This window comes from Lichenostomus cassidix, unplaced genomic scaffold (assembly GCF_008360975.1).
Source record: "Lichenostomus cassidix isolate B80296 unplaced genomic scaffold, HeHo_3.0 HiC_scaffold_40, whole genome shotgun sequence".
NCBI lineage: Eukaryota > Metazoa > Chordata > Aves > Passeriformes > Meliphagidae > Lichenostomus > Lichenostomus cassidix.
In genome coordinates, this window is record NW_028147459.1 from 815608 (window position 1) to 838335 (window position 22728).

Here is a 22728-nt window from a genome sequence, read left to right on the forward strand (position 1 = left end):
CAGGAGCCCCCCAGACTGATCCATTGTGGGGAGCCCCCCCCCGCCATGGGCTGTACCATCCTAGGGAGCTCCCCCCCCCCGCCCTCCCCCATGGGCTGTTCCATGATGGGGCGCTCCCCCCCCCTCCACGAACTGATCAATTTTGGGGTGCCCCCCCGAACCCCCGGGACCACCTTGTGAGCTGTTTACTCCCCCACTCCTCCAAAATCCCCCCAAAATCGGGGGCGGCCCTGAATTGAGGGGGCGCGGGGCAGTGACTGTGGGGGGGGATGCTGGGTCGGTGGGGGTGGTCTGCAAAGTGGACAAACCCCCCTCCCCAAATCTCGGGGTCCCCCTTCTCCTGTGTCCCCCCTCTTCATTCTGGGCCTCCCCAAAATCACCCCCCTTGTAGAGCTCTCCCCCCGCGCTTTTTGTGTATGAATAAAGGAGCGGGACCCCCGTTGGGCCCCCCCCTCATTTCGTGTGTCGCGTTGTCCCCTTGTCCCCCCCCCGGTGTCACCGGGTCGGGTTTCACCGTGTCCCCCTCCCGCCCTGAAACCGGAGCTGGCCGCTCGGGGGTCGCGACCCCCCCCTGCCCGCCCGCCACCCCCTGCGGCCGTCACTCAGCCGCCCGAGGTCACCGCGAATGTCGCCGAGAATGTCACCGAGAATGTCGCCGAGAATGTCGCGACCTTCAGGGGCTATCCGGTTACCGCGGGGGGGTGACAACACGAACAGCCCCCCCCGCTTTGCCCCCCGAGGACCACCCCCATTTTGGGGACCCTCGGGACGGGCGGGATGTCCCAGCTGGGGGGGTTTGGGGACACATAGAGCCCCCCGCGCGCCTCCCCGCCTTTTTTAGGGGGTGCGGGGATCCCGTCGGGAATTTTCTAGGAAAAAAATTGGGATTTTGGGGGGAAAAAAAATGGGATTTTTGGGGCAAAAAAATTGGGAGGTTTTGGGGGGAAAATTTGGGGTTTTTGGGAGGGTAAAAAGCGGGAATTTTTGGGGAAAGAATTGGGATTTTGGGACGAAAAGGAATTTTGGGGAAAAAATTGGATTTTTTAGGTCAAAAAAAAAGGGATTTTGGGGGGAAAAATTGGGATTTTTTGGGGGAAAAATTGGGATTGTTTTGGGGAAAAATTTGGGATTTTGGGGGAAAAAATCGGGATTTTTTCTAGGGGAAAAAAATCGGGATTTTTAGAGAAAAAAACCGGGAATTTTCTGGGTGAAAAGTGGGAATTTTGTGCCGAGGGAGGAGTGACCGCCAGGGGGCGCTGCAGCCCCCGTGGGGGCGTGGCTTAGCGAAGCCCCGCCCCTTATGAATAATAATGAGCAGGACCACGACACGTTGGGTGTGGTCCGCTTAAGCTCCGCCCCCTTCATGAATAATCAATGAGGACGGTGCGCCGCACGCTGCAGTGGAGGCGTGGCTCCCTTCAAGCTCCGCCTACTCATGAATAATAAACCAAAAAAGAGCTGTACGCCGATGAGGGCGTGGCTCCCTTCAAGCTCCGCCCCCCTCATGAATAATAATCCAGCCGCGCTCTCATAGCGGCAGGGGCGCCACTGCCACCGCCCCCGGCCCGGAGCCCCCCAAACCCTGCGCCCCCAAAATTTGGAGCTCTCCGGAACCCCCCGACCCCCCAAATCCGGACCACCCGAGCTCGGACGGACCCCCCGCGGGACCCCCGAACCTCCGGAACCCCCCAACCCCTGAGAAACCTTAACCCCTTCCTCTCCGCGGCGAGCCACCCCGACTTCTGTCGCCATGTCGCGACCGCTGAGCGACGAGGACCGGCGGCGGCAGATCAGCGTGCGGGGCTTGGCGGGGGCCGAGAACGTGTCGGACCTGAAGCGCAACTTCAACCGGCACCTGCACTTCACCCTCGTCAAGGATCGCAATGTCGCGACAGCTCGCGATTACTACTTCGCGCTGGCGCACACCGTGCGCGACCACCTGGTGGGGCGCTGGCTGCGGACACAGCAGTACTACTACGAGAAAGACCCCAAGGTGGGGGGTTTGGGGGGCTTGGGGGCTTGGGGGCTTGGGGTGGGGAGGCAGCGGTGGTGCTACGAGAGAGATCCCAAGGTGGGGGGTTTGGGGGGCTTGAGGGGCTTGGGGGGCTTGGGGACAGGGCAGGAGGCAGTGACACTACGAGACGGACCCCAAGGTGGGGGACTTTGGGGTCCTGGGGGGGGTCTGAGGGGTCGTGAGAGGGTCTGGGGGCTTCACACCCCCCATGGGAAGGACCCCAAGGTGGGGGAAAGAGGAGTCCTGGGGGGGTCTGGGTGGTCCTAGAGGGGTCTGGGGGCTGCAGGTCCGGCAGTGTTGTAACTGAGGGACTCCCAGGTGGGGAGAAGGGGGTCCTGGGGGGTCCTGCAGGGATTTGGGGGGTCCTAGGGGTCTCTGTGCCGCTGTGACGATGACCCCAAACCGGGGAGGTCACACGAGTCGGGGCGGCGGGGGGGGGAGTTTTGTGAGTCGGGGGGCTGCAGCTCTGGGGGTGCAGCTTTGTGGGGGTCTCAGGTCTGCCGGGGGATTTAGGACTGCAAGTTTGGGGGTACATTTCGGGTGGGGGGGGGGGTCAGGACTTGGGGGGGTCCTTTTTCCCCCCCCCACCCTCACCCGGTTAAATTTATCTTGACCTTTCCCGCTGACCCAGCCGCTGCCATTTAATCCCGACACCGGATAGCGGGGGGGCGGCGGGGCGGGGTGGGGGGGTTGTCCCGGGGCTGAGGGGGTGGCCGTGACCCCCCTGACCCCCCCGACCCTCCCTGACCCCCCTGACCCCCAAACTCCCCCCTTCCAGCGCATCTATTACCTGTCGCTGGAGTTCTACATGGGACGCACCTTGACCAACACCATGGTGAATTTGGGGCTGCAGAGCGGCTGTGACGAGGCCATTTATCAGGTGGGGGCGACACGGGGGGTCTGGGGGGGGTCTGGGGGGGTCTGGGGGGGTCTAGGGGGTCTGGGGGGGCTGGGAAGGGACTGCCATTCAGGGCTGTCCCCGAGGGTACAGCGGGATTTGGGGAGGGGGTGACAACAGGAGCGACATGGAGAGGATGGAGGTGACGCCGGGAAAATACAGAGGGAACGAGCAGGGCGGAGTGAGGAGGGCAGGTGACACGGAGGGGACACGCAAAGGGACGTTTTGGTGTCCCCCTGACCCCCTCCTCTGTTGTCACCCCCCCTTCCAGCTCGGGCTGGACATGGAGGAGCTGCAGGAGATCGAGGAGGACGCCGGGCTGGGGAACGGCGGCCTGGGGCGGCTGGCAGGTGCGGGGGGGTCCCGCTGGGGAGTCGCGAGGGTCCCCAAATTGTCCCCAGGGTCCCCAAAAGGCTGGGGGATACCCCGTGGTGACCGTGATCCCCGCAATGTCCCCATTGTCCTCCCCCCTCGGTGACGCCTCGATGTCCCTGATTGTCCCCAGGCTGTCCCCAGTGCCCCCTCCCTCGATGGTCCCGGTCATTGGGGTGTCCTCGAGACGCTTCCAGTGTCCCCATGGTGTCCCCAAAGTCCCTGGTGACATCTCCCTGCCCCCCCCCCGCCTGTTTCCTGTCCTGCGTTGTCCCCGCGACCCCCCCAGTGTCCTCAATGTCACCTCCCCCGACTCGCCCTGTCACTCCATGGCCATGCTGGGACCTCCGTGACCCTCCCTGTGTCACCACAATGTCCCTGAACCCCTAATGTCCCCTGTGTCCCCCCTAATGTCCCTAACCCCACCATGACCCTCCCTGTATCCCTCTTAATGTCCCTGACCCCACAATGTCCCCTGTGTCCCCCTAATGTCCCTAACCCCACAATGTCCCTAACCCCACAATGTCCCGTGTCCCCACAATGTTCCCTGTGTCCCCACAATGTACCTGACCCCACAAAGTCCTCTGCGTCCCCACAATGTCCCCTGTGTCCCCACAATGTCCCTGACCCCACAATGTCCCCTGTGTCCCCACAAGATCCCTGACCCCACAATGTCCCTGACCCCACAATGTCCCTAATCCCACAATATCCCTGACCCCACAATGTCCCCTGTGTCCCCACAACGTCCCTGACCCTGCAATGTCCCTGACCCCACTGTGTCCCTGACCCCGTACTGTCCCCTGTGTCCCCACAACGTCCCTAACCTCACAACGTCCCTGACCCCGCAATGTACCCGAACCCCACAATGTCCCCTGTGTCCCCACAACGTCCCTAACCCCGCAATGTCCCCTGTGTCCCCCCACTGTCCCCTGTGTCCCCATAACGTCCCTGACCCCACAATGTCCCCTGTGTCCCCACAACGTCCCTAACCCCGCAATGTCCCCTGTGTCCCCAGCCTGTTTCCTGGACTCCATGGCCACCCTGGGACTCGCCGCCTACGGTTATGGGATTCGCTACGAATTTGGGATCTTCAACCAGAAAATCGCGGGGGGCTGGCAGGTTCGGGGGGTCCTGGGGGGGCTGGCAGGGTCGGGGAGGGTCCCGGGGGTCCTGGGGGGGCGACAGGGGTGAGGGGATCCCAAGGGGGACACCCCAGGTGTCATCGAGTCCCGCTGGCTCCCTGTGGCTTCCAGTTTTGGGGTGGTCTCCCTGTGTAGGATCGAGGGGAGGGGTTTGGGGGTCTCTGGGGGTCTCTGGGGGTCTCTGGGGGTCTCAGGTGTTTCGGGGTCCCCCCCAGGTGGAAGAAGCCGACGATTGGCTGCGCTACGGAAACCCCTGGGAGAAGGCGAGACCTGAGTACACCATCCCGGTGCGATTCTACGGCCACGTGGAGCACGGGCCGGGCGGGGCCAGGTGGATGGACGCGCAGGTGAGGGGGCAGGTGGGACACAGGTGGGACACAGGGGTGACACAGGGGTGACACAGGTGTGACACAGGGGTGACACAGGTGTGACACAGGGGTGACACAGGGGTGACACAGGTGTGCGAGAGGGTGGGGAGAACACAGCCCAGGTGGCTGGACGCGCAGGTGAGGGGACAGGGGTGACACAGGTGTGACACAGGGGTGACACAGGGGTGACACAGGTGACAGTTACAGGTGTGCGAGAGGGTGGGGAGCACACACTTGGTGGCTGGACAGGCAGGAGTGACATAGGTGTGACATAGGTGTGACACAGGAGTGACACAGGTGTGACACAGGGGTGACACAGGTGACAGTTACAGGTGTGTGAGAGGGTAGGGAGCACAGCAGATGTGGCTGGATGCGCAGGTGAGGGGACAGGTGTGACACAGGTGTGACACAGGTGTGGCACAGGTGACAGTTACAGGTGTGTGAGGGTGGGGAGCACACATTAGGTGGCTGGACAGGCAAGTGTGACACAGGAGTGACACAGGTGTGACACAGGTGTGACACGATTGACACAGGAGTGACACAGGGGTGACACAGGTGTGACAGGAGTGACACAGATATGACACAGGGGTGACACAGGTGGGACACAGGTGTGACACAGGAGTGACACAGATATGACAGAGGTGTGACACAGGAGTGACACAGGTGTGACACAGGTGTGACAGGTGTGACACAGGTGAGCCTGCAGGGCACCGTGGGGTCGCCACGAGTGTCGCCGGTCCCTTGCCCACGCGCGTGTCACCCGCAGGTGGTGCTGGCCGTGCCCTACGACACACCTGTCCCAGGTTATCGCAACAACACCGTCAACACTCTGCGCCTCTGGTCAGCCCGAGCGCCCAACGACTTCAACCTCAAGGACTGTGAGTGACCAAAAACCCCAAATCCATCCCCGGGACCCCAAATCCATCCCCGAGACCCCAAATCTCCTCCCTGACCCCCCCAAGCCCCTCACCTGGGGACACCCCCCAGGGAACTGATGCACCCCAAATTCCCCCTTGATCCCCCCCTACACTCCTATCTCACCCCGCACCCCCAAATTCTCCTCTTAGGGTGGTCGCGTCCCCCCCAAATCCCCCCGAGCCCCCCAACTCCACCCAGGGACCCCAAATCCATCCCCAAACATCCCCCAGACCCCCGAATGCCCCTCACAGGAACTCACCCCCCAACCCCACCTTGCTCCCCACCGAGCCCCCTCCTCCCTAACCCCTTCCCCAAATTTGGGGGTCGCCCCCGGACCCCCCCTGAGTCCCCCTGTCCCCCCCAGTCAATGTCGGGGGTTACGTCCAGGCCGTGCTGGACAGAAACCTGGCCGAGAACATCTCCCGAGTGCTGTACCCCAACGATAACGTGAGAATTGGGGGGGTTTGGGGGGTCCTAGGGGGTCCTGGGGGGTCCTGGAGGGGTCTCGGGGGATTTCGGGTGGGTCTGGGGGGTTTGGGATCCCTGGAGGAGCAGGGAATCCCCCAAATCTGGCCGAGAGCATCTCCCGTGTGTTGTACCCCAATGATAACGGGAGAACTGGGGGGGTTTGGGTGGTCCCTGGGGGGGTCCCGGGGGGGGGGTCTGAGGGGTCTGGAGGGTCCCGGGTGGGTCTGGGGGGTTTGGGACCCCCGGGGTAGCAGGGAAACCCCCAAATCTGGCCGAGAGCATTGCCCGAGTGCTGTACCCCAACGATAACGTGAGAATTGGGGGGGATTTTGGGGGGTCCTAGGGGGTCCCGGGGGTCCCTGGGAGGGTTTGGGGGGTCCCGGGGGCGTCCTGGGTGGGTTTCGAGTGGGTCTGGAGGGGTTTGGGATCCCTGGAGGAGCAGGGAATCCCCCAAATCTGGCCGAGAACATCTCCCGTGTGCTGTACCCAATGATAACGGGAGAACTGGGGGGATTTGGGGGTCCTGGGGGGTCTGGGGGGTCCTGGGGTGGTCCCGGGGGGTTTGGGAGGTCCTGGAGGGGTCCCGGGGGTGGGTCTGGGGGGTTCCGAGTGGGTCTGGGGGGGTTTGGGATCCCCAGGGAAGCAGGGAATCCCCCAAATCTGGCCGAGAACATCTCCCGTGTGTTGTACCCCAACGATAACGTGAGAATTGGGGTGGGTTTGGGGGGTCCTGGGGGGCGGGAAAAGACCCCCGGAGGGGAGATCAGAACATCCCCAAACCTGGCCGAGAACATCTCCTGCCTGCTGCACCCCAAAAAAAACGTGGGGGGATCCCGGGGGTCCTTATGGGGGAATTTCTCGGGGGGATAATGTTTTGGAGGGGAAGGAGCTGAGGCTGAAGCCGCAGGAGGGGATTTGGGAGCTGTTTTGGGGGCAGTTTTGGGGGCTGTTTTGGGGTCTCACGGGGGGATAACCCATTTTTTCGAGGTGGAGAGAAGCAGGAGGGGTTTGGGGAGTGTTTTGGGGTCTCACGGCGGGTTTGCACCCCCAGTTTTTCGAGGGGAAGGAGCTGCGCCTGAAGCAGGAATATTTCGTGGTCGCCGCCACGCTCCACGACATCGTGCGGCGCTTCAAATCCGCCAAATTCGGCAGCCGCGACCCCGTGCGAACGTCCTTCGAAACCTTCCCCGACAAGGTGACCCCCGAAACCACCCCCGGGGACACCTCCAAACCCCCTCACGACCCCTCTGACGCCCCCCGTGTCCCCATCCCTCCCCGCCGCAGGTCGCCATCCAGCTGAACGACACCCACCCCTCGCTGGCCATCCCGGAGCTGATGCGGATCCTGGTGGACGAGGAGAAGCTAAATTGGGATGAGGTGGGCGCCGGGGGGGTCTGGGGGGTGACATCTGGATGTCCCCTCGCTGTCGGGGTGTCCCCAAAACCCGCTGGGCTCTCCGAAACCCGCTGGGGTCCCCAAAACCCGCTGGTCACCTCGTGTTAGTGGCGGCGGGGTTGCGGTCACCGGGTGTGGAGGTGCGGGGATGGTTCTGGGCGACCCGTGGGTCACTCTGGGTCACTCTGGGGGTGTCCCCTCGTGTCCCCAACCAGGCGTGGGACATCACGGTGCGCACCTGCGCCTACACGAACCACACGGTGCTGCCCGAGGCGCTGGAGCGGTGGCCGGTGCACCTCCTCGAGTCGCTGCTGCCGCGACACCTGCAGCTCATCTACGAGATCAACCAGCGCTTCCTCGACGTCAGTCCGGGGGGGACAAATGGGGGGGTCGGGGGGTCGCGAAGGGCAGGGACAGCCGGGAGTTTGGGGCAGGGCGAGGCCGGACAGGCGGGGTTATTTGGGGACACCTTGGGGACACCTTGGGGACATCTGGGGTTTGAGTTCCTGCGTGGTTTGGGGGTGGATTGGGGAGGGGGGGGTGTCGCCAACAGCCCCCCCAGAACGGGGATTGTCCCTGGGGGTGTCCCTGGGGGTTCGGTGTCCCCGGGGGTGTCACCGGGGGTGTCCCTGGGGGTCTCTGGGGGTCCATTGTCCCCCCTCCTCATCCTGCTGCGCCCTGCCCGCTGTGCCTCCCACCTTCCTTGGGGACAGCGGTGGCAGTGTGGGGGGGTCTCCGGGGTTCCAGCGCCCCCGGGGGTGTCACTGGAGATCTCTGGGGGGGTCCGGTGACCCCCGCCGTGTCCCCCAGCGCGTGTACGCCACCTTCCCCGGCGACCTGGACCGGCTGCGGCGGATGTCGCTGGTGGAGGAGGGAGCGGTCAAGCGCATCAACATGGCTCACCTGTGCATCGTGGGCTCCCACGCGGTCAACGGCGTGGCGGCCATCCACTCCCAGATCCTCAAGGACAGCGTGTACGACCCCCACGCAGCCCCCCAAATCCCCCCCGGCGCCCCAAATCCCCCCCAGCCCCAAATCCCCCCAGACCCAAATCCCCCCCAGACCCAAATCCTCACTGTGTTCCTCCTCACCGTGCTGTGCCACCATGGATGGTGTCACCTGGATCCTTGGGGACAGCCCGTGGAGGGTGACCCCCCAGACCCACAAATTCCCCCCCGGTCCCAAATCCCCTCCAAGCCACCTCAGACCCCAAATTTTCCCTGGTCCTGTCTGAGCCCCAAATCCGTCACGGCTTCCCCAGACCCCAAATCCCCTCCAGCCCCCTGTGACCCTCCCATCCTCACACCCCACTGTCCCCCTGTTCCCATCCTCATCCCTGGGTGTCCCCACGTCCCCTCAGTGTCCCCAAGTCCCCTCTGTGTCCCCACGTCCCCTCAGTGTCCCCAAGTCCCCTCTGTGTCCCCTCCACCACCAGGTTCAAGGATTTCTACCAGCTGGAGCCCCACAAGTTCCAGAACAAAACCAACGGCATCACCCCCCGGCGATGGCTGGTGATGTGCAACCCCGGCCTGGCCGAGGTCATCGCGCAGGTGAGCTCACCTGGGCTGACCTGGGGCTCACCTGAGGGTCACCTGAGGTCATCTGGGGCTCACCTGGGGCTCACCTGGAGCTCACCTGGGGTTCTCTCCCTCTCCCAGCGCATCGGGGAGGAGTTCGTGTCCGACCTGGACCAGCTGCGGCGACTCCAGGACTTCGTGGACGATGAGAGTTTCATCCGGGATGTGGCTAAAGTCAAGCAGGTGCGGGGGGCTTGGGGGTCCAGGGGGGTCCAGGGGGTCTGGGGGTGTCCATGCGGGGGTCTCAAGGCGCTCTGGGGGGGTCTCAGCATCCCCCACCCCACCCCAGGTGAGCAAGGCGACACACCTAGACAAGGCGCAGGGGTGGCGGCCGAACTCTTTTTGGGGGAGCTCGGTGGGCTTCAGGGGGTGCTTTGGGGGTCCAGGGGGATCCGAGGGGGTCCGGGGGGGTCCAGGGGGTCTGGGGGTGTCCATGCGGGGGTCCCAAGGCTCTCTGGGGGGGTCTCAGCAGCCCCCACCCCACCCCAGGTGTGTTCGGGACACACCTGGACAAGGCGCGGAGTTCACAGCCGAACCCTTTTTGGGGGAGCTCGGGGGGCTTCAGGGGGCTCTCTGGGGGTCCAGGGGGCTCTCTGGGGGTCCAGGGCGTCTGGGGGTGTCCATTCGGGGGTCCCAAGGCTCTCTGCGGGGGTCTCAGCAGCCCCCACCCCACCCCAGGTGTGTTCGGGACACACCTGGACAAGGCGCGGAGTTCACAGCCGAACCCTTTTTGGGGGAGCTCGGGGGGCTTCAGAGGACGCTCTGGGGGTCCAGGGGGGTCCGGGGGGGTCCGGGGGGGTCCAGGGGGTCTGGGGGTGTCCATGCGGGGGTCTCAAGGCGCTCTGGGGGGGTCTCAGCATCCCCCACCCCACCCCAGGTGAGCAAGGCGACACACCTAGACAAGGCGCAGGGGTGGCGGCCGAACTCTTTTTGGGGGAGCTCGGTGGGCTTCAGGGGGTGCTTTGGGGGTCCAGGGGGATCCGAGGGGGTCCGGGGGGGTCCAGGGGGTCTGGGGGTGTCCATGCGGGGGTCCCAAGGCTCTCTGGGGGGGTCTCAGCAGCCCCCACCCCACCCCAGGTGTGTTCGGGACACACCTGGACAAGGCGCGGAGTTCACAGCCGAACCCTTTTTGGGGGAGCTCGGGGGGCTTCAGGGGGCTCTCTGGGGGTCCAGGGGGATCCTCGGGGGTCTCCACCGCGCCCCCAACCCCTCTTTCCCCCCCCAGGAGAACAAGGTGAAGTTCGCGGCGTACCTGGAGAAGGTGTCGGGGGTGCGGGTGAACCCCGCCTCGCTCTTCGACGTGCAGGTGAAGAGGATCCACGAGTACAAGCGGCAGCTGCTGAACTGCCTGCACATCATCACCCTCTACAACCGTGAGTGGGGGTCCCCAAAATCCCCCCTGGACCCCCCAAAAAAACCCTAAATCCCCCCGGGACCCCCAAAAAATCTCAAAATACTCCCCCGAGACCCCCGCCCACATGGGGAGACCACCCAAAACTCCCGGAAAAAACAGGAATTAAATCCACTGGCTGGACATTCTACAACCGGGAGTGGGGGTCCCCAAAATCCCCCCGGGACCCCCCAAAAAAAATCCTAAATCCGCCCCCCGAGACCCCCGCCCACATGGGGAGACCCCCCAAAACTCCCGGAAAAAATAGGAATTAAATCCAAACTCTGGGATGTCCTCGCTGGCTGGACATTGTCACCCTCTACAACCGTGAGTGGGGGTCCCCAAAATCCCCCCGGGACACCCCAAAAAATCCTAAATCCCCCCGGGACACCCCAAAAACAATCCTAAATCCGCCCCCCGAGACCCCAGCCACATGGGGAGACCACCCAAAGACCCCCCAAAACTCCCTGAAAAAACAGGAATTAAATCCACTGGCTGGACATTGTCACCTCCTACAACCGTGAGTGGGGGTCCCCAAAATCCCCCCCGGGACCCTCCAAAAAAACCTTAAATCCCCCCGGGACCCCCAAAAAAACTCAAAATGCCCCCCCCGAGACCCCTGCCTACATGGGGAGACCCCCCAAGAAACCTCAAAATCCCCCCGGGACCCTCCAAAAAAACTCAAAATCCCCCCGAGACCCCCGAAAAAACCCTAAATCCCTCCGGGATCCCCCAAAAAAACCCTCAAAATCCCCGGAACTCTCAAAAAAACCCTAAATCCCCCCGGGACCCTCCAAAAAAACCCTAAATCCCCCCCTGCCCCAACATCACCCCAAAAAATGGGGAGACGCCCCCCAAAGACCCCCCGGAGCCCCCTCCCCCGGTTTTGGGGGATCTCTCCTGATCGGCGACCCCCAAATTTTGGGGTTTTCACCCATTTCAGGGATCAGGAAGGACCCCGGGAAACCCTTTGTGCCCCGAACCATCATGATCGGGGGCAAGGTGAGGGGGTTTGGGGTTTTTTGGGGATTTTTGGGATTTTTGGGGGTTTTTGGGGTTTTGAAGTCTCTGAGGATTTTGGGGATTTTTTGGGTTTGGGGTTTTTTGGGATTTTTTGGGGTTTTTTGGGTTTTGGGGTTTGGGTTTTGGGTTTTGGGTTTTGGGATTTTTGGGGTTTTTTTGGGGTTTTGGGGTTTTGGGGATTTGGGGTTTTGGGGTTTTGGTTTTGGGGTTTTTGGGGTTTTGGGGTTTTGGTTTGGGGTTTTTTTGGGATTTTTGGGGTTTTGGGATTTTGGGGTTTTGGGATTTTTGGGAATTTGGGATTTTGGGGATTTTGGTGTTTTGGGATTTGGGGATTTTGGGGATTTGGGTTTTTGTGGGTTTTGGGGTTTTGGGGTGTTTTTGGGGTTTTTAGGGTTTTTGGGGTTTTTTGGGGTTTTTGGGAAATTTTGGGGTTTTTGGGATTTGGGGTTTTGGGGTTTTGGGGTTTTGGGGTTTTTGGGGTTTTGGGGTTTTGGGTTTTGGGGTTTGGGGTTTTGGGATTTTTGGGGTTTTGGGGTTTTGGGGTTTTTGACGGGATTTTTGGGATTTTGGGGTTTTGGGGTTTTTGGGGTTTTGGGATTTGGGGTTTTGGGATTTTGGGGTTTTGGGGGTTTTGGATTTTTGGGGTTTTTGGGATTTTGGGGGTTTTTTGAGTTTTGGGGTTTTTGGGATTTTTGGGGTTTTTTGGGATTTTTTGGGGGGGCTTCAGGGAGGTTTTGGGGGCTCCTGGGTGGTGATCAGAGTGGGAATTTGAGAGGATCCGTTTGGGTTTGGGGTGGGAGGTTCCTGGTGGGTTTTTGGGGTCTCTGAGGGTTTTGGGGTCTCTAAGGATTTTGGGGTCTCTGAGGATTTTGGGATCTCTGTGGGTTTTGGGGTCTCTGTGGGTTTTTGGGGTCTCTGAGGATTTTGGGGTTTTGGGGTCCCTGAGGGTTTTTGGGGTTTCTGAGGATTTTGGGATCTCTGAGGGGTTTTTGGGATCTCTGAGGGTTTTGGTGTCCCTAAGGGTTTTGGGGTCTCTGTGGGTTTTGGGGTCTCTGAGAGTTTTGGGATCTCTGTGGGTTTTGGGATCTCTGAGGGTTTTTGGGGTTTCTGAGGATTTTGGGATCTCTGAGGATTTTGGGGTTTCTTAGTGTTTTTGTGATCTTTGAGGATTTTGGGGTCTCTGAGGGTTTTTGGGGTTTTGGAGTCCCTGAGGATTTTGGGGCCTCTGAAGGTTTTTGGAGTTTTGGGGTCTCTGAGGGTTTTTGGGGTCTCTGAGGATTTTGGGGTTTTAGGGTCTCTGAGGGTTTTAGGGTCTCTGAGAGTTTTTGAGTCTCTGAGGATTTTGGGGTCTCTTAGTGTTTTTGTGATCTTTGAGGATTTTGGGATCCCTGAGGGTTTTGGGATCTCTGAGAGTTTTGGGATCTCTGAGAGTTTTGGGGTCTCTGTGGGTTTTTGGGGTTTTGGGATCTCTTAGGATTTTGGGGTCTCTTAGGATTTTGGGATCTCTTAGGGTTTTTGGGGTCTCTGAGGGTTTTTGGGATCTCTGATGATTTTGGGGTCCCTGAGGGTTTTGGGGTCCCTGATGATTTTGGGGTCCCCCCAGGCCGCCCCGGGGTACCACATGGCCAAGATGATCATCCGGCTGGTGACAGCGATCGGGGACGTGGTGAACCAGGACCCTGCCGTGGGGGACAGGCTGAGGGTGTTGTTCCTGGAGAACTACCGCGTGTCGCTGGCCGAGAAGGGTGGGGGTCCCCAGAAACCCCCCTGAACCCCAAAAAAATCCCTGAACACACGATATCCCCCGATATCACCTCGATATCCCCGATATTCCCCGATATAACCCCGATATCGCCCCGATATCCCCTCGAAATCACCCCGATATCTCCCAATATCACCCCAATATCCCCTGATATTCCCTCAAAATCACCCCAATATCCCCCGATATCACCCCAATACCCCCGATATCGCCCGATATCACCCCGATATCCCCTCGATATCACCCCAATACCCCCGATATTGCCCCGATATCCCCCAATATTGGCCGATATCCCCCCGATATCCCCCAATATCACCCCGATATCCCCCGATATTCCCTCGAAATCACCCCAATATCCTCGATATCACCCCACAACCCCGATATCCCCCCGATATCCCCTGATATCACCCAATATCCTTCTGATATCACCCTGATACCCCCCAATATCATCCCAATATCACCCCAATATCCCCTGATATTCCCTCAAAATCACCCCAATACCCCCCGATATCTCCTGATATCCCCATATCCCCCGATATCCCCGATATCCCCCAATATCACCCTGATATCTCCCAATATCCCCTCAAAATCACCCCAATATCCCCTCGATGTCACCCCAATACCCCTAATAGTCCCCGATATCGCCCAATATCCCCCCGATATCCCCTCGATATCACCCCAATACCCCTGATAGCCCCCGATATCACCCTGATATCACCCTGATATCACCCTGATACCCCTCAATATCCCCTGATATCACCCTGATACCCCTCAATATCCCCCGATATCACCCCGATACCCCGATACCCCGATATCACCCCAATATCACCCCAACACCCCCAATATCGCCCGATATCGCCCGATATCTCCCGATATCCTCGAAATCACCCCAATACCCCCGATAACCCCGATATCACCTGATATCCCCCGATAACCCCGATATCCCCTGATATCACCTGATATCACCCCAATACCCCTGATACCCCCCGATATCGCCCTGATATCACCCTGATATCCCCTCAAAATCACCCCAATATCCCTCGATATCACCCCAATAGCCCCAATATCACCCCGATATGGCCCGATATACCCCCGATATCCCCCCGATATCACCCGATATCACCCTGATATCCCCCGATATCCCCCGATATCACCCCGATATCCCCCCGATATCACCCCCCTGACCCCTCCCCGCTCCCCCCCCGGCAGTGATCCCGGCCGCTGACCTGTCGGAGCAGATCTCCACGGCGGGCACGGAGGCGTCCGGCACGGGCAACATGAAGTTCATGCTGAACGGGGCGCTGACCATCGGCACGATGGACGGAGCCAACGTGGAGATGGCCGAGGAGGCTGGCGAGGAGAACCTCTTCATCTTCGGCATGAGGGTGCCCGACGTGGAGGAGCTCGACAGGAAGGGGTGGGGGTCCTGGGGGGACGGCGGGGTGGGTCATCGGAGTGACCGTGGTGGGTGCTGACCACTCGGTGACACCTGAGGGGTGACCAGGGGCATGCATGGCAGCCAGTGACCAGCTCCCCGTAGTGACCAGAGATGCTCATGGTGACCCACTGGCCATCCCCCCGTGGTGACACACTGACCCCCCATGGTGATCCACTGACCCACTGACCACTCCATGGTGACCAGGGACACACTGACCACCCCATGGTGACCAGAGCCCCTCATGGTGACCCACTGGCCATCCCACCATGGTGACCCAGTGACCACCCTATGGTGACACACTGAGCCCCCATGGTGACCAGGGACCCACTGACCACCACTCCATGGTGACCTGGGGCACCCATAGTGACCCACTGGCCATCCCACCATGGTGACCCACTGATCCCCCATGGTGACCCAGTGACCACCCCATGGTGACCCACTGAGCCCCCATGGTGGCCAGAGACCCACTGACCCCCCATGGTGACCCAGGACACACTGACAATCCCATGGTCACCAGGGACACACTGACCACCACTCCATGGTGACCCAGGGACACACTGACCACTCCATGGTGACCAGAACCCCTCATGGTGACCCACTGGCCATCCCCCTGTGGTGACCCAGTGACCACCCCCGTGGTGACCAGGGACCCCCAGGACACCCAGGGACCCCTTCATGGCTCCCCCATGGTGACTAGGGACCCACTGACCACCCGCCCATGGTGACCAGGGACATACTGACTACCCCATGGTGACCCACTGACCCCACCATGGTGACCCACTGACCACCCCATGGTGACCAGGGACACACTGACCACCCCATGGTGACCAGGGACCCTCATAGCACCCATTGACCATCCCACCATGGTGACCCAGTGACCATCCCATGGTGACCAGGGACCCAAAACCCCCTAAAAACGCCCCAAACCCTCCTGAAACCCCCTAAAAGCACCTCCAAACCCTCCTGAAATCCCCTAAAAACGCCCCCAAACCCCTTGAAATCCCCCAAAAACGCCCCAAAACCCTCCTGAAACCCCCTAAAAGCACCTCCAAACCCTCCTGAAATCCCCCCAAAACGCCCCCAACCCCCTAAAACCGCCCCAAACCCTCCCAAAAAAACCCCTAAAACCCCCCAAACCTCCGCAGGTACCGAGCCCAGGAGTATTACGATCGCCTCCCCGAGCTCCGCCAGGCCGTGGACCAGCTCAGCTCCGGTTTCTTCAGCCCTCGCCAGCCCGACCTGTTCCGCGACATCGTCAACATGCTCATGAATCACGACAGGTCGCGATAGGAGCCTTGGGAAGGGGGGGGGAGTCGCGATAGGGGGGAGCGGAGGGGAGGGGGGAGAGCCGAGGGGTCGCGGGGGATGGAGGGTTGGGGTCGATGCGAGGAGGGAGGGGATCGGATATCGGGGTTCATATCGCGATAGTGGGGGGGTGTGTCGCGGAGGAGTGGACCCTCCCCAAAACCTCGCGATATCCCACCGCACCAGGTTTAAGGTGTTCGCGGATTACGAGGCGTACGTGAAGTGCCAGGAGAAAGTCAGCGCGCTCTACAAGGTGGGGACCCCCTCCCCAAAAAAGACCCCCTCCCCAAAAAAAAAACCCCTCCGAGAGACCCCCGAGAAGTGAAACCCCCCAAAAAAGAGATCCCCCCCCAAAAGGAACCCCTAAAAAGACCCCCTGACAAAGAGATCCGCCCCAAAAAGGACCCCAAATTGCCACATCCGATTACCAAAACCCCAAATTTTTGGGGTTCTCCCCCAAAATCCTGGAGGGGGTTTTGGGGGTTTTTGGGGTCGCTGAACCTCAGGGAGGAGCTGGAGGACCCCCAAACCCCCCGCGAGGAGGAATTGGGGTGACACCGAGGGGCTCAGGGGGTCCCCAATTTCCCGGGGGGGTGGTCTGGGAACAGGCGGACGACCCCAAAAGACCCCAAAACCCCCCAAAACCCCCCAAAACTCCCCAAAACTCCCCAAAATCCCCAAAACGAGAGGACAACACAGCCGACTGAGGGTATCCGGCGGGGTCTGGGGGTCCATTTGGGGGTCCAGGGGTATATTTGGGGGTCTCACCCCCCTCCTTTCCGACCCCCCCAGAACCCTCGCGAGTGGACCCGGATGGTCATCCGGAACGTGGCGGCGGCGGGGAAGTTCTCGAGTGACCGCACCATCGCCCAGTACGCGCGGGAAATTTGGGGCTGCGAGCCCAGCCGGCAGCGCATCCCCGCGCCCGACGAGACCCACTGAGTGGGGACCCCCCCGGGGAACCCCCCCCGAGACCCCCCGGGACCCCCCATCGCTGAAACTCGCCCCCAAAATCCCCTAAATTTCCACCAAAACCTCCCAATGCAATGCATTGCCGTGCCCGACGACCCCCGGGAATTGCGGGGAACACCCTGGGACCCCCCAGGGAACCCACTCGGGACCCCCAAAACCTCCTCGAGACCCCCCGAACTCCTACACCCCCCCCGGATCGCACCGAGTGCCTTCAGCCCCCCCAAAATCCTCCCCAAATCCTCCCCAAACCCAACTATAGTCATTTTTTTGGGGAGGGGGTCCCCAATTTTCCCAGCCTCCTGGGACCCCCAAACGTGCCTTGACCAAAATCCCACCCCAGAGAAATCGGGGAAGGGGCGTCAGGAGCATCCCCGACAATTGGGGAAGATTTGGGGTTTGATTTTGGTTTGGTTGTAATTTTATTTGGGGTTGGGGTCTCTCCTCTCTCCCCCCCCCGACCCCCGGCGGGAACTGGGTTGGAGCTCTGCGGCCTTACTGGGAGAACTGGGGGGGGGGGTCTGGGGGGGTTTCACCCCAAAAAACACAGAAAATAAATAAAGAAATAAAGAAAATAAAGAAATTCAAGAAACGAAATTAAAGGGAAATAAAGAAAACGACAGAAATCCCGCGTTTCTCGTGTCGCATTTTTTGGGGTGCTGGGAGGATTTGGGGTACCCGGGAGGGGTTTGGGGGGATTTAGGGGGTCGCGGTGGTGTTGCGGGAGGGATTTCGGGGGTCTCCGGGGGGGGTCTGGGGGTGTTTTTTGGGGACTTCTCCCCCTCCCCAGGGCGTTGCCGCCGCCGCCTTTCTGTTGAACCACAAACCACTTCCCTCCCCTCGCCCCACCCAGGAACCCCAAAAAAAACCACCCCGAACCCACCCCAAACCCCGGCCGCGCCCCTCTCCTCCCCCGGGGCACCCCAAAAACCCCCCCCGGACCCCCCAAAATTCCGGCTCCGCCCCTCGCCGTGTCCTCCCCGCCACCGCCGCGGCCGCCGGAGCAGGTTTTTTGGGGGGTCTCGGGGGGGTTTTTGGGGATTTTTGGGGTCTGGGGGGGATCGCAGCGAGGAGTTGGGGGAGTGAGGGACCCCCGAGTGTCTCCCCAAAGCCCCTTTCCCAGTGCTCCCAGTGTTCCCAGTTTGCCGGGATGCTCCCAGTTGCTCCCAGTTTCTCCAGCGCTCCGCATTCCCAGTGCTCCCAGTTCCCCTCATGCCGGGGGTGCCGCGGTCCCAGTGCTCCCAGTATCCCCCAGTCTCTCCCAGTGCTTCCCAGTCGCTCCCAGACCCCCCCAGTCGCTCCCAGTATCCCCCAGTGGCTCCCAGTCTCTCCCACTATCCCCCAGTCGTTTCCAGTATCTGCCAGTCTAGCCCAGTATCTCCCAGTCTCCCCCAGTATCTCCCAGTATATCCCAGTAGCTCCCAGTATCTCCCAGTATCCCCCAGTCTCTCCCAGTATCCCCCAGTCCCCCCCAGTGCTCCCCAGTCTCTCCCAGTCTCTCCCAGTCCCCCTCAGTCTCTCCCAGTACCTCCCAGTACCCCCAAGTCTCTCCCAGTATCCCCAGTGCTCAGTCTCTAGTATCCCCCAGTCTCTCCCAGTGCTCCCCAGTAGCTCCCAGTCTCTCCAGTATCCCCCAGTGCTCCCCAGCCCCCCAGTCCCCCAGTATCCCCCAGTGCTCCCCTGTAGCTCCCAGTCTCTCCCAGTATTCCCCAGTCTCTCCCAGTATCCCCCAGTATCCCCCAGTCGCTCCCAGTATCTCCCAGTCGCTCCCAGTCTCTCCCAGTATCCCCCACTATCCCCCAGTCTCTCCCAGTATCTCCCAGTATCCCCAGTCGCTCCCAGTCTCTCCCAGTCTCTCCCAGTCTCTCCCAGTTCCGTGTCCCTCCCCAGCTCCGGAACTGTGGCTCAGGAAGCGCCTCCTTATCGGGGCGTGCAGCACCCCGGGGGGGCAAATTTGGGGGGTCGGGGGGGGTCGGGGGGGTTTGGGGACCCCCCTGCCAGCACCCCAAAATCGTGCGATCCGAGGGAGACCCCAAAACCGAGACCCCCAAAGGCAGAAATCCCCCAAATCGGCGCCTCTGCGACCCCCCAGGGCACCCCAAATTTAGGGGATATCCCCCCCAAGACCCCCCAAAACTGGAAATCCCCAAATTCCCCCCAAAACAGAACTGTCTGGGACATGGGGACCCCCAAATTGGGATCCCCCGACCCTCCCAAACCCCCCAAAACCACCCCTTAAAGGACTCTCAGGACATGGGGACCCCCAAATTGGGACCCCCCGACTCTCCCAGACCCCACCAAATCCCCCAAAACGACCCCTTAAAGGACACTCAGGACACGAGGACCCCCAAATTAGGATCCCCCGACCTCCCAAACCCCAAACCCCCCAAAACCATCCCTAAAGGACCCTCAGGACACGGGACCCCCAAATTGGACCCTGACCCCCAAACCCCCCAAAACCCCAAAACCACCCCTTGAGGGACCCTCAGGACCCCCAAATTGGGATCCCCCGACCCCAAACCCCCAAACCCCAAAACCATCCCTTAAAGGACCTCAGGACATGGGGACCCCCAAATTGGGATCCCGACCCTCCCAGACCCCAAAACCCCCCAAACCACCCCTTAAGGGACCCTCAGGACACGGCGACCCCAAATTGGGATCCCCCAAACCCCCAGACCCCAAAACCACCCCAAGGGACCAGAACATGGAGACCCCCAAATTAGGATCCTCCCAAACCCCAGACCCTCCAAACCCCCAAACCACACCTTAAGGAACCCTCAGGACCCCCAAATTGGGATCTCCTAAACCCCAGACCCCCAAAACCACCCTTGAAGGACCCTCAGGACATGAGGACCCCCAAATTAGATCCTGCCAAACCCCCAGACCCTCCAAACCCCAAACCACCCCTTAAGGAACTCCAAATTGGGATCCCCGACCCTCCCAGACCCACCCAAATCCCCCAAAACCACCCCTAAGGGACCCTCACGACCCTCAGGACCCCCAAATTGGGATCCCCGACCCACCCCACAAACCTCCCAAACCCCCCAAAACCACCCTAAAGGACCCTCAGGACACGGCGACCCCCCAAATTAGATCCCCGACCTCCCAACCCAAAACCCCCAAAACCACCCCTTAAGGGACCCTCAGAACATGGAGACCCCCAAATTAGGATCCTCCAAACCCCAGACCCCCCCAAACCCCCAAACCACCCCTTAAGGGACCCCAAATGGGGATTCCCCGACCCTCCCAAACCCCAACCAACCCCCCAAAACCACCCCTTAAGGAACCCTCAGGACATGGGGACCCCCAAATTGGGATCCCCCGACCCTCCCAAACCCCAAAACCCCCCAAAACCACCCCTTAAGAGACCCTCAGGACACGGAGACCCCCCGGCTGTGTTTTGGGGTGATCCCGGTGCTGAGCCCACCCTTGACCCCCCCAGTTTTGGGGTCTCACCATGAGCTGCTCGCTGGATCTGGACGAAGCGCCCACCCTGGATGAGCTCCTGCGGGGCTGCGTCGACGCTTTCGGTGGGGGGGTCCCCATTTTGGGGGGGCTTTGGGGGGCTTCGTGGGGTTTTTGGGGGGTTTTGGGGTTTGGGAGAACTAGGGGGATTTGGGGACCTCCCCCTGGATTTGGGGGATTCTGAGGTTTTGGGTTTTCTGAGGTTTGGGGAGGGATGGAGTTTGGGGGGGTTTGGGAGGATTTGGAGGGTTTGGGGGTTTTGGAGGGGTTTGGGGATTTGGGAGATTTGGGAGGTTTGGGGGATTGGGGGGGGTTGGGAAATTTGGAGGAATTTGGGGATTTGGGAGATTTGGGGATTGGGAGTTTGGGGAATTTGGAGAAATTTGGGGGTTGGGGGATTTGGGGGGGTTGGGAAATTTGGAGGAATTTGGGGGATTTGGAGATTTGGGGGATTTTGGGGGTTTGGGAGGTTTGGGGAATTTGGAGGAATTTGGGGGGTTTGGAGGGTTTTGGGGGTTTTGGGGGTTTGGGGGGGTTTGGGGGTTTTGGGAGGAATTGGGGGGATTTGGAGGATTTGGAGAATTTGGGGGGTTTGGAGAAATTTGGGGGATTTGGAGAAATTTGGAGAATTTGGAGGATTTTGGGGGTTTAAAGGGTTGCTTTGAACTCCGGGATGTCCCTGAAGCCTTAAAAACTCTATAGGTGACGGCTTGGTGTTTTGGGGGGTTCAGGTGGGATTTTAGGGGTCCCGGGGGATGTCTGGGGGTCCCGGAGATTTTTGGGGTGACCCTCCTGCCCCCCCAGACGCTCAGGGGAAAGTTCGAGATCCTCAACTCGTCCGACTCTTCCTGGCGACGCATCCCTGGTATCTCCCCCAGGCCGAGGTGGCCGGGAAGCTGCTGACCCTATATCCTTGGGGACATCGCCGCGACCCCCCAAAACTCCCCGCGACCCCCCAAAACCCGCCGGAACCCCTAAATCCTGCTGGAACCCCAAAACTCTCGGGATTTCCCCCAAAATCCCACCCCTGGCACCTTTAACCTTGGGAACCTCGCCGGGAATCCCCCAAAACCCCCTCGGGATCCTCCCCAGAACCTTCCAGAAGCCCCCAAAACCCCAAGGACCCCCCAAATCCTGCGGGAACCCCAAACCTCTCGGGATTTCCCCCAAAATCCCATCCCTGGCATCTTTCCCAGGCTGAGATTATTGATCCTTTAACCTTGGGAACTTCCCCGAAAATCCCCCAAAACCCCCTCGGGATCCTCCCCTGAACCTTCCAGAAACCCCCAAAACCCCAAGGACCCCCCAAAATCTCCCTGCAAGCTCCTTGACGCCCCCCACGCTGCAGGAATCGGGGGGTTCGGCCGAGGGTCCCTCCCTGCGCCTCAAGATCGCCCACTTGGTCCGGTGAGTGACCCCAAAACCCACCCCGAGGACCCCCAAAAACCTCTCCGGGACCCCCAAAAACCTCCCCGGGACCCCAAAACCCACCCCGAGGACCCCCAAAACCCACCCCGTGGACCCCTAAAAACCTCCCCGGGACCCCAAAATCCTCCCCGAGACCCCAAAACTCCACCTGGGAACCTCCGAGAAACCCTCGGGATCCCCCAAATCATCTCGGGACCCCCAAAAATCTCTCCCGGGATGCCCCAAACCCCCCCGGACCCCCTTTGGCGACCCCAAAATCCCTCCAAACCCTTCCTGAAGACCCCTCGGGGACCCCTGGGGACCCCCCAGGTTTTTGGGGTCGCCCCTGAGCCCCCCTTTTCCCCTTCTCCCCCCAGGTATTGGGTCCGAGCTTTCCCGCGGGAGCTCTCGGGAGACCCCCAGGTTTTGGGGGCGCTGCGGGAATTGGGGGAGGCGCTGGGGGGCGACGAGGAGACCCCCCTGGGTCTGGAGAGCCTGTAGGTGGAGTGGGGGGCGCGGGGGGGGCTCAGGGACATCGGGGGACACTTGGGGACAATGGGGGCAGGGGGGGGCTTGGGGGCGTTTGGTTGGGGACAATTAGGGGACACCAATGGGGGCGCTGGGGGGCATTGGGGGGGCTGAGGGACATCGGGGGGGTGTTTGGGGACAATGGGAGGGCTCAGGGACATCGGGGGACACTTGGGGACAATGGGGGGCGCTGGGGACAATGGGGGCGGGGGCTCAGGGACATTGGGGACACTCAGAGGGACACAATGCGTGGGGCACTGGGGCCGCACATCGGGGGTTCACGGACATCGCA

The 22728-nt window shown here is 61.0% G+C and overlaps 1 protein-coding gene and 1 long non-coding RNA gene across 2 annotated transcripts; both read left to right on the forward strand.

Moving 5' to 3' along the window:
* The first annotated feature begins 1668 nt into the window (after nt 1–1668).
* On the forward strand, nt 1669–17489 carry PYGM (glycogen phosphorylase, muscle associated). The gene is made up of 20 exons (XM_085046358.1): nt 1669–1993; nt 2793–2894; nt 3184–3262; nt 4300–4403; nt 4642–4773; nt 5561–5672; nt 6077–6159; nt 7232–7375; nt 7465–7557; nt 7791–7937; nt 8386–8549; nt 9011–9125; nt 9234–9335; nt 10378–10525; nt 11486–11544; nt 13169–13310; nt 14534–14741; nt 15908–16042; nt 16254–16320; nt 16860–17489. The coding sequence occupies exons 1-20, from the start codon at nt 1751–1753 to the stop codon at nt 17007–17009; spliced, it is 2529 nt and encodes an 842-aa protein (XP_084902484.1). The 5' UTR covers nt 1669–1750; the 3' UTR covers nt 17010–17489.
* Nucleotides 17490–17936: 447 nt separating this feature from the next.
* On the forward strand, nt 17937–22417 carry LOC146422424 (uncharacterized). The gene is made up of 4 exons (XR_014848164.1): nt 17937–18043; nt 20479–20566; nt 21306–21908; nt 22286–22417. It is a non-coding gene; the product is annotated as an uncharacterized LOC146422424 (long non-coding RNA).
* The last annotated feature ends 311 nt before the right edge of the window (nt 22418–22728 follow it).

What these genes read in the sequence shown, in the direction of transcription:
- PYGM (XM_085046358.1), top strand. Translation starts at nt 1,751, where the DNA reads ATGTCGCGACCGCTGAGCGACGAGGACCGGCGGCGGCAGATCAGCGTG. An exon ending in ATGTGGCTAAAGTCAAGCAG is followed by an intron (nt 9,336 to 10,377) that starts GTGCGGGGGGCT and finishes TTCCCCCCCCAG; the next exon opens with GAGAACAAGGTGAAGTTCGC. An exon ending in CATCATCACCCTCTACAACC is followed by an intron (nt 10,526 to 11,485) that starts GTGAGTGGGGGT and finishes CACCCATTTCAG; the next exon opens with GGATCAGGAAGGACCCCGGG.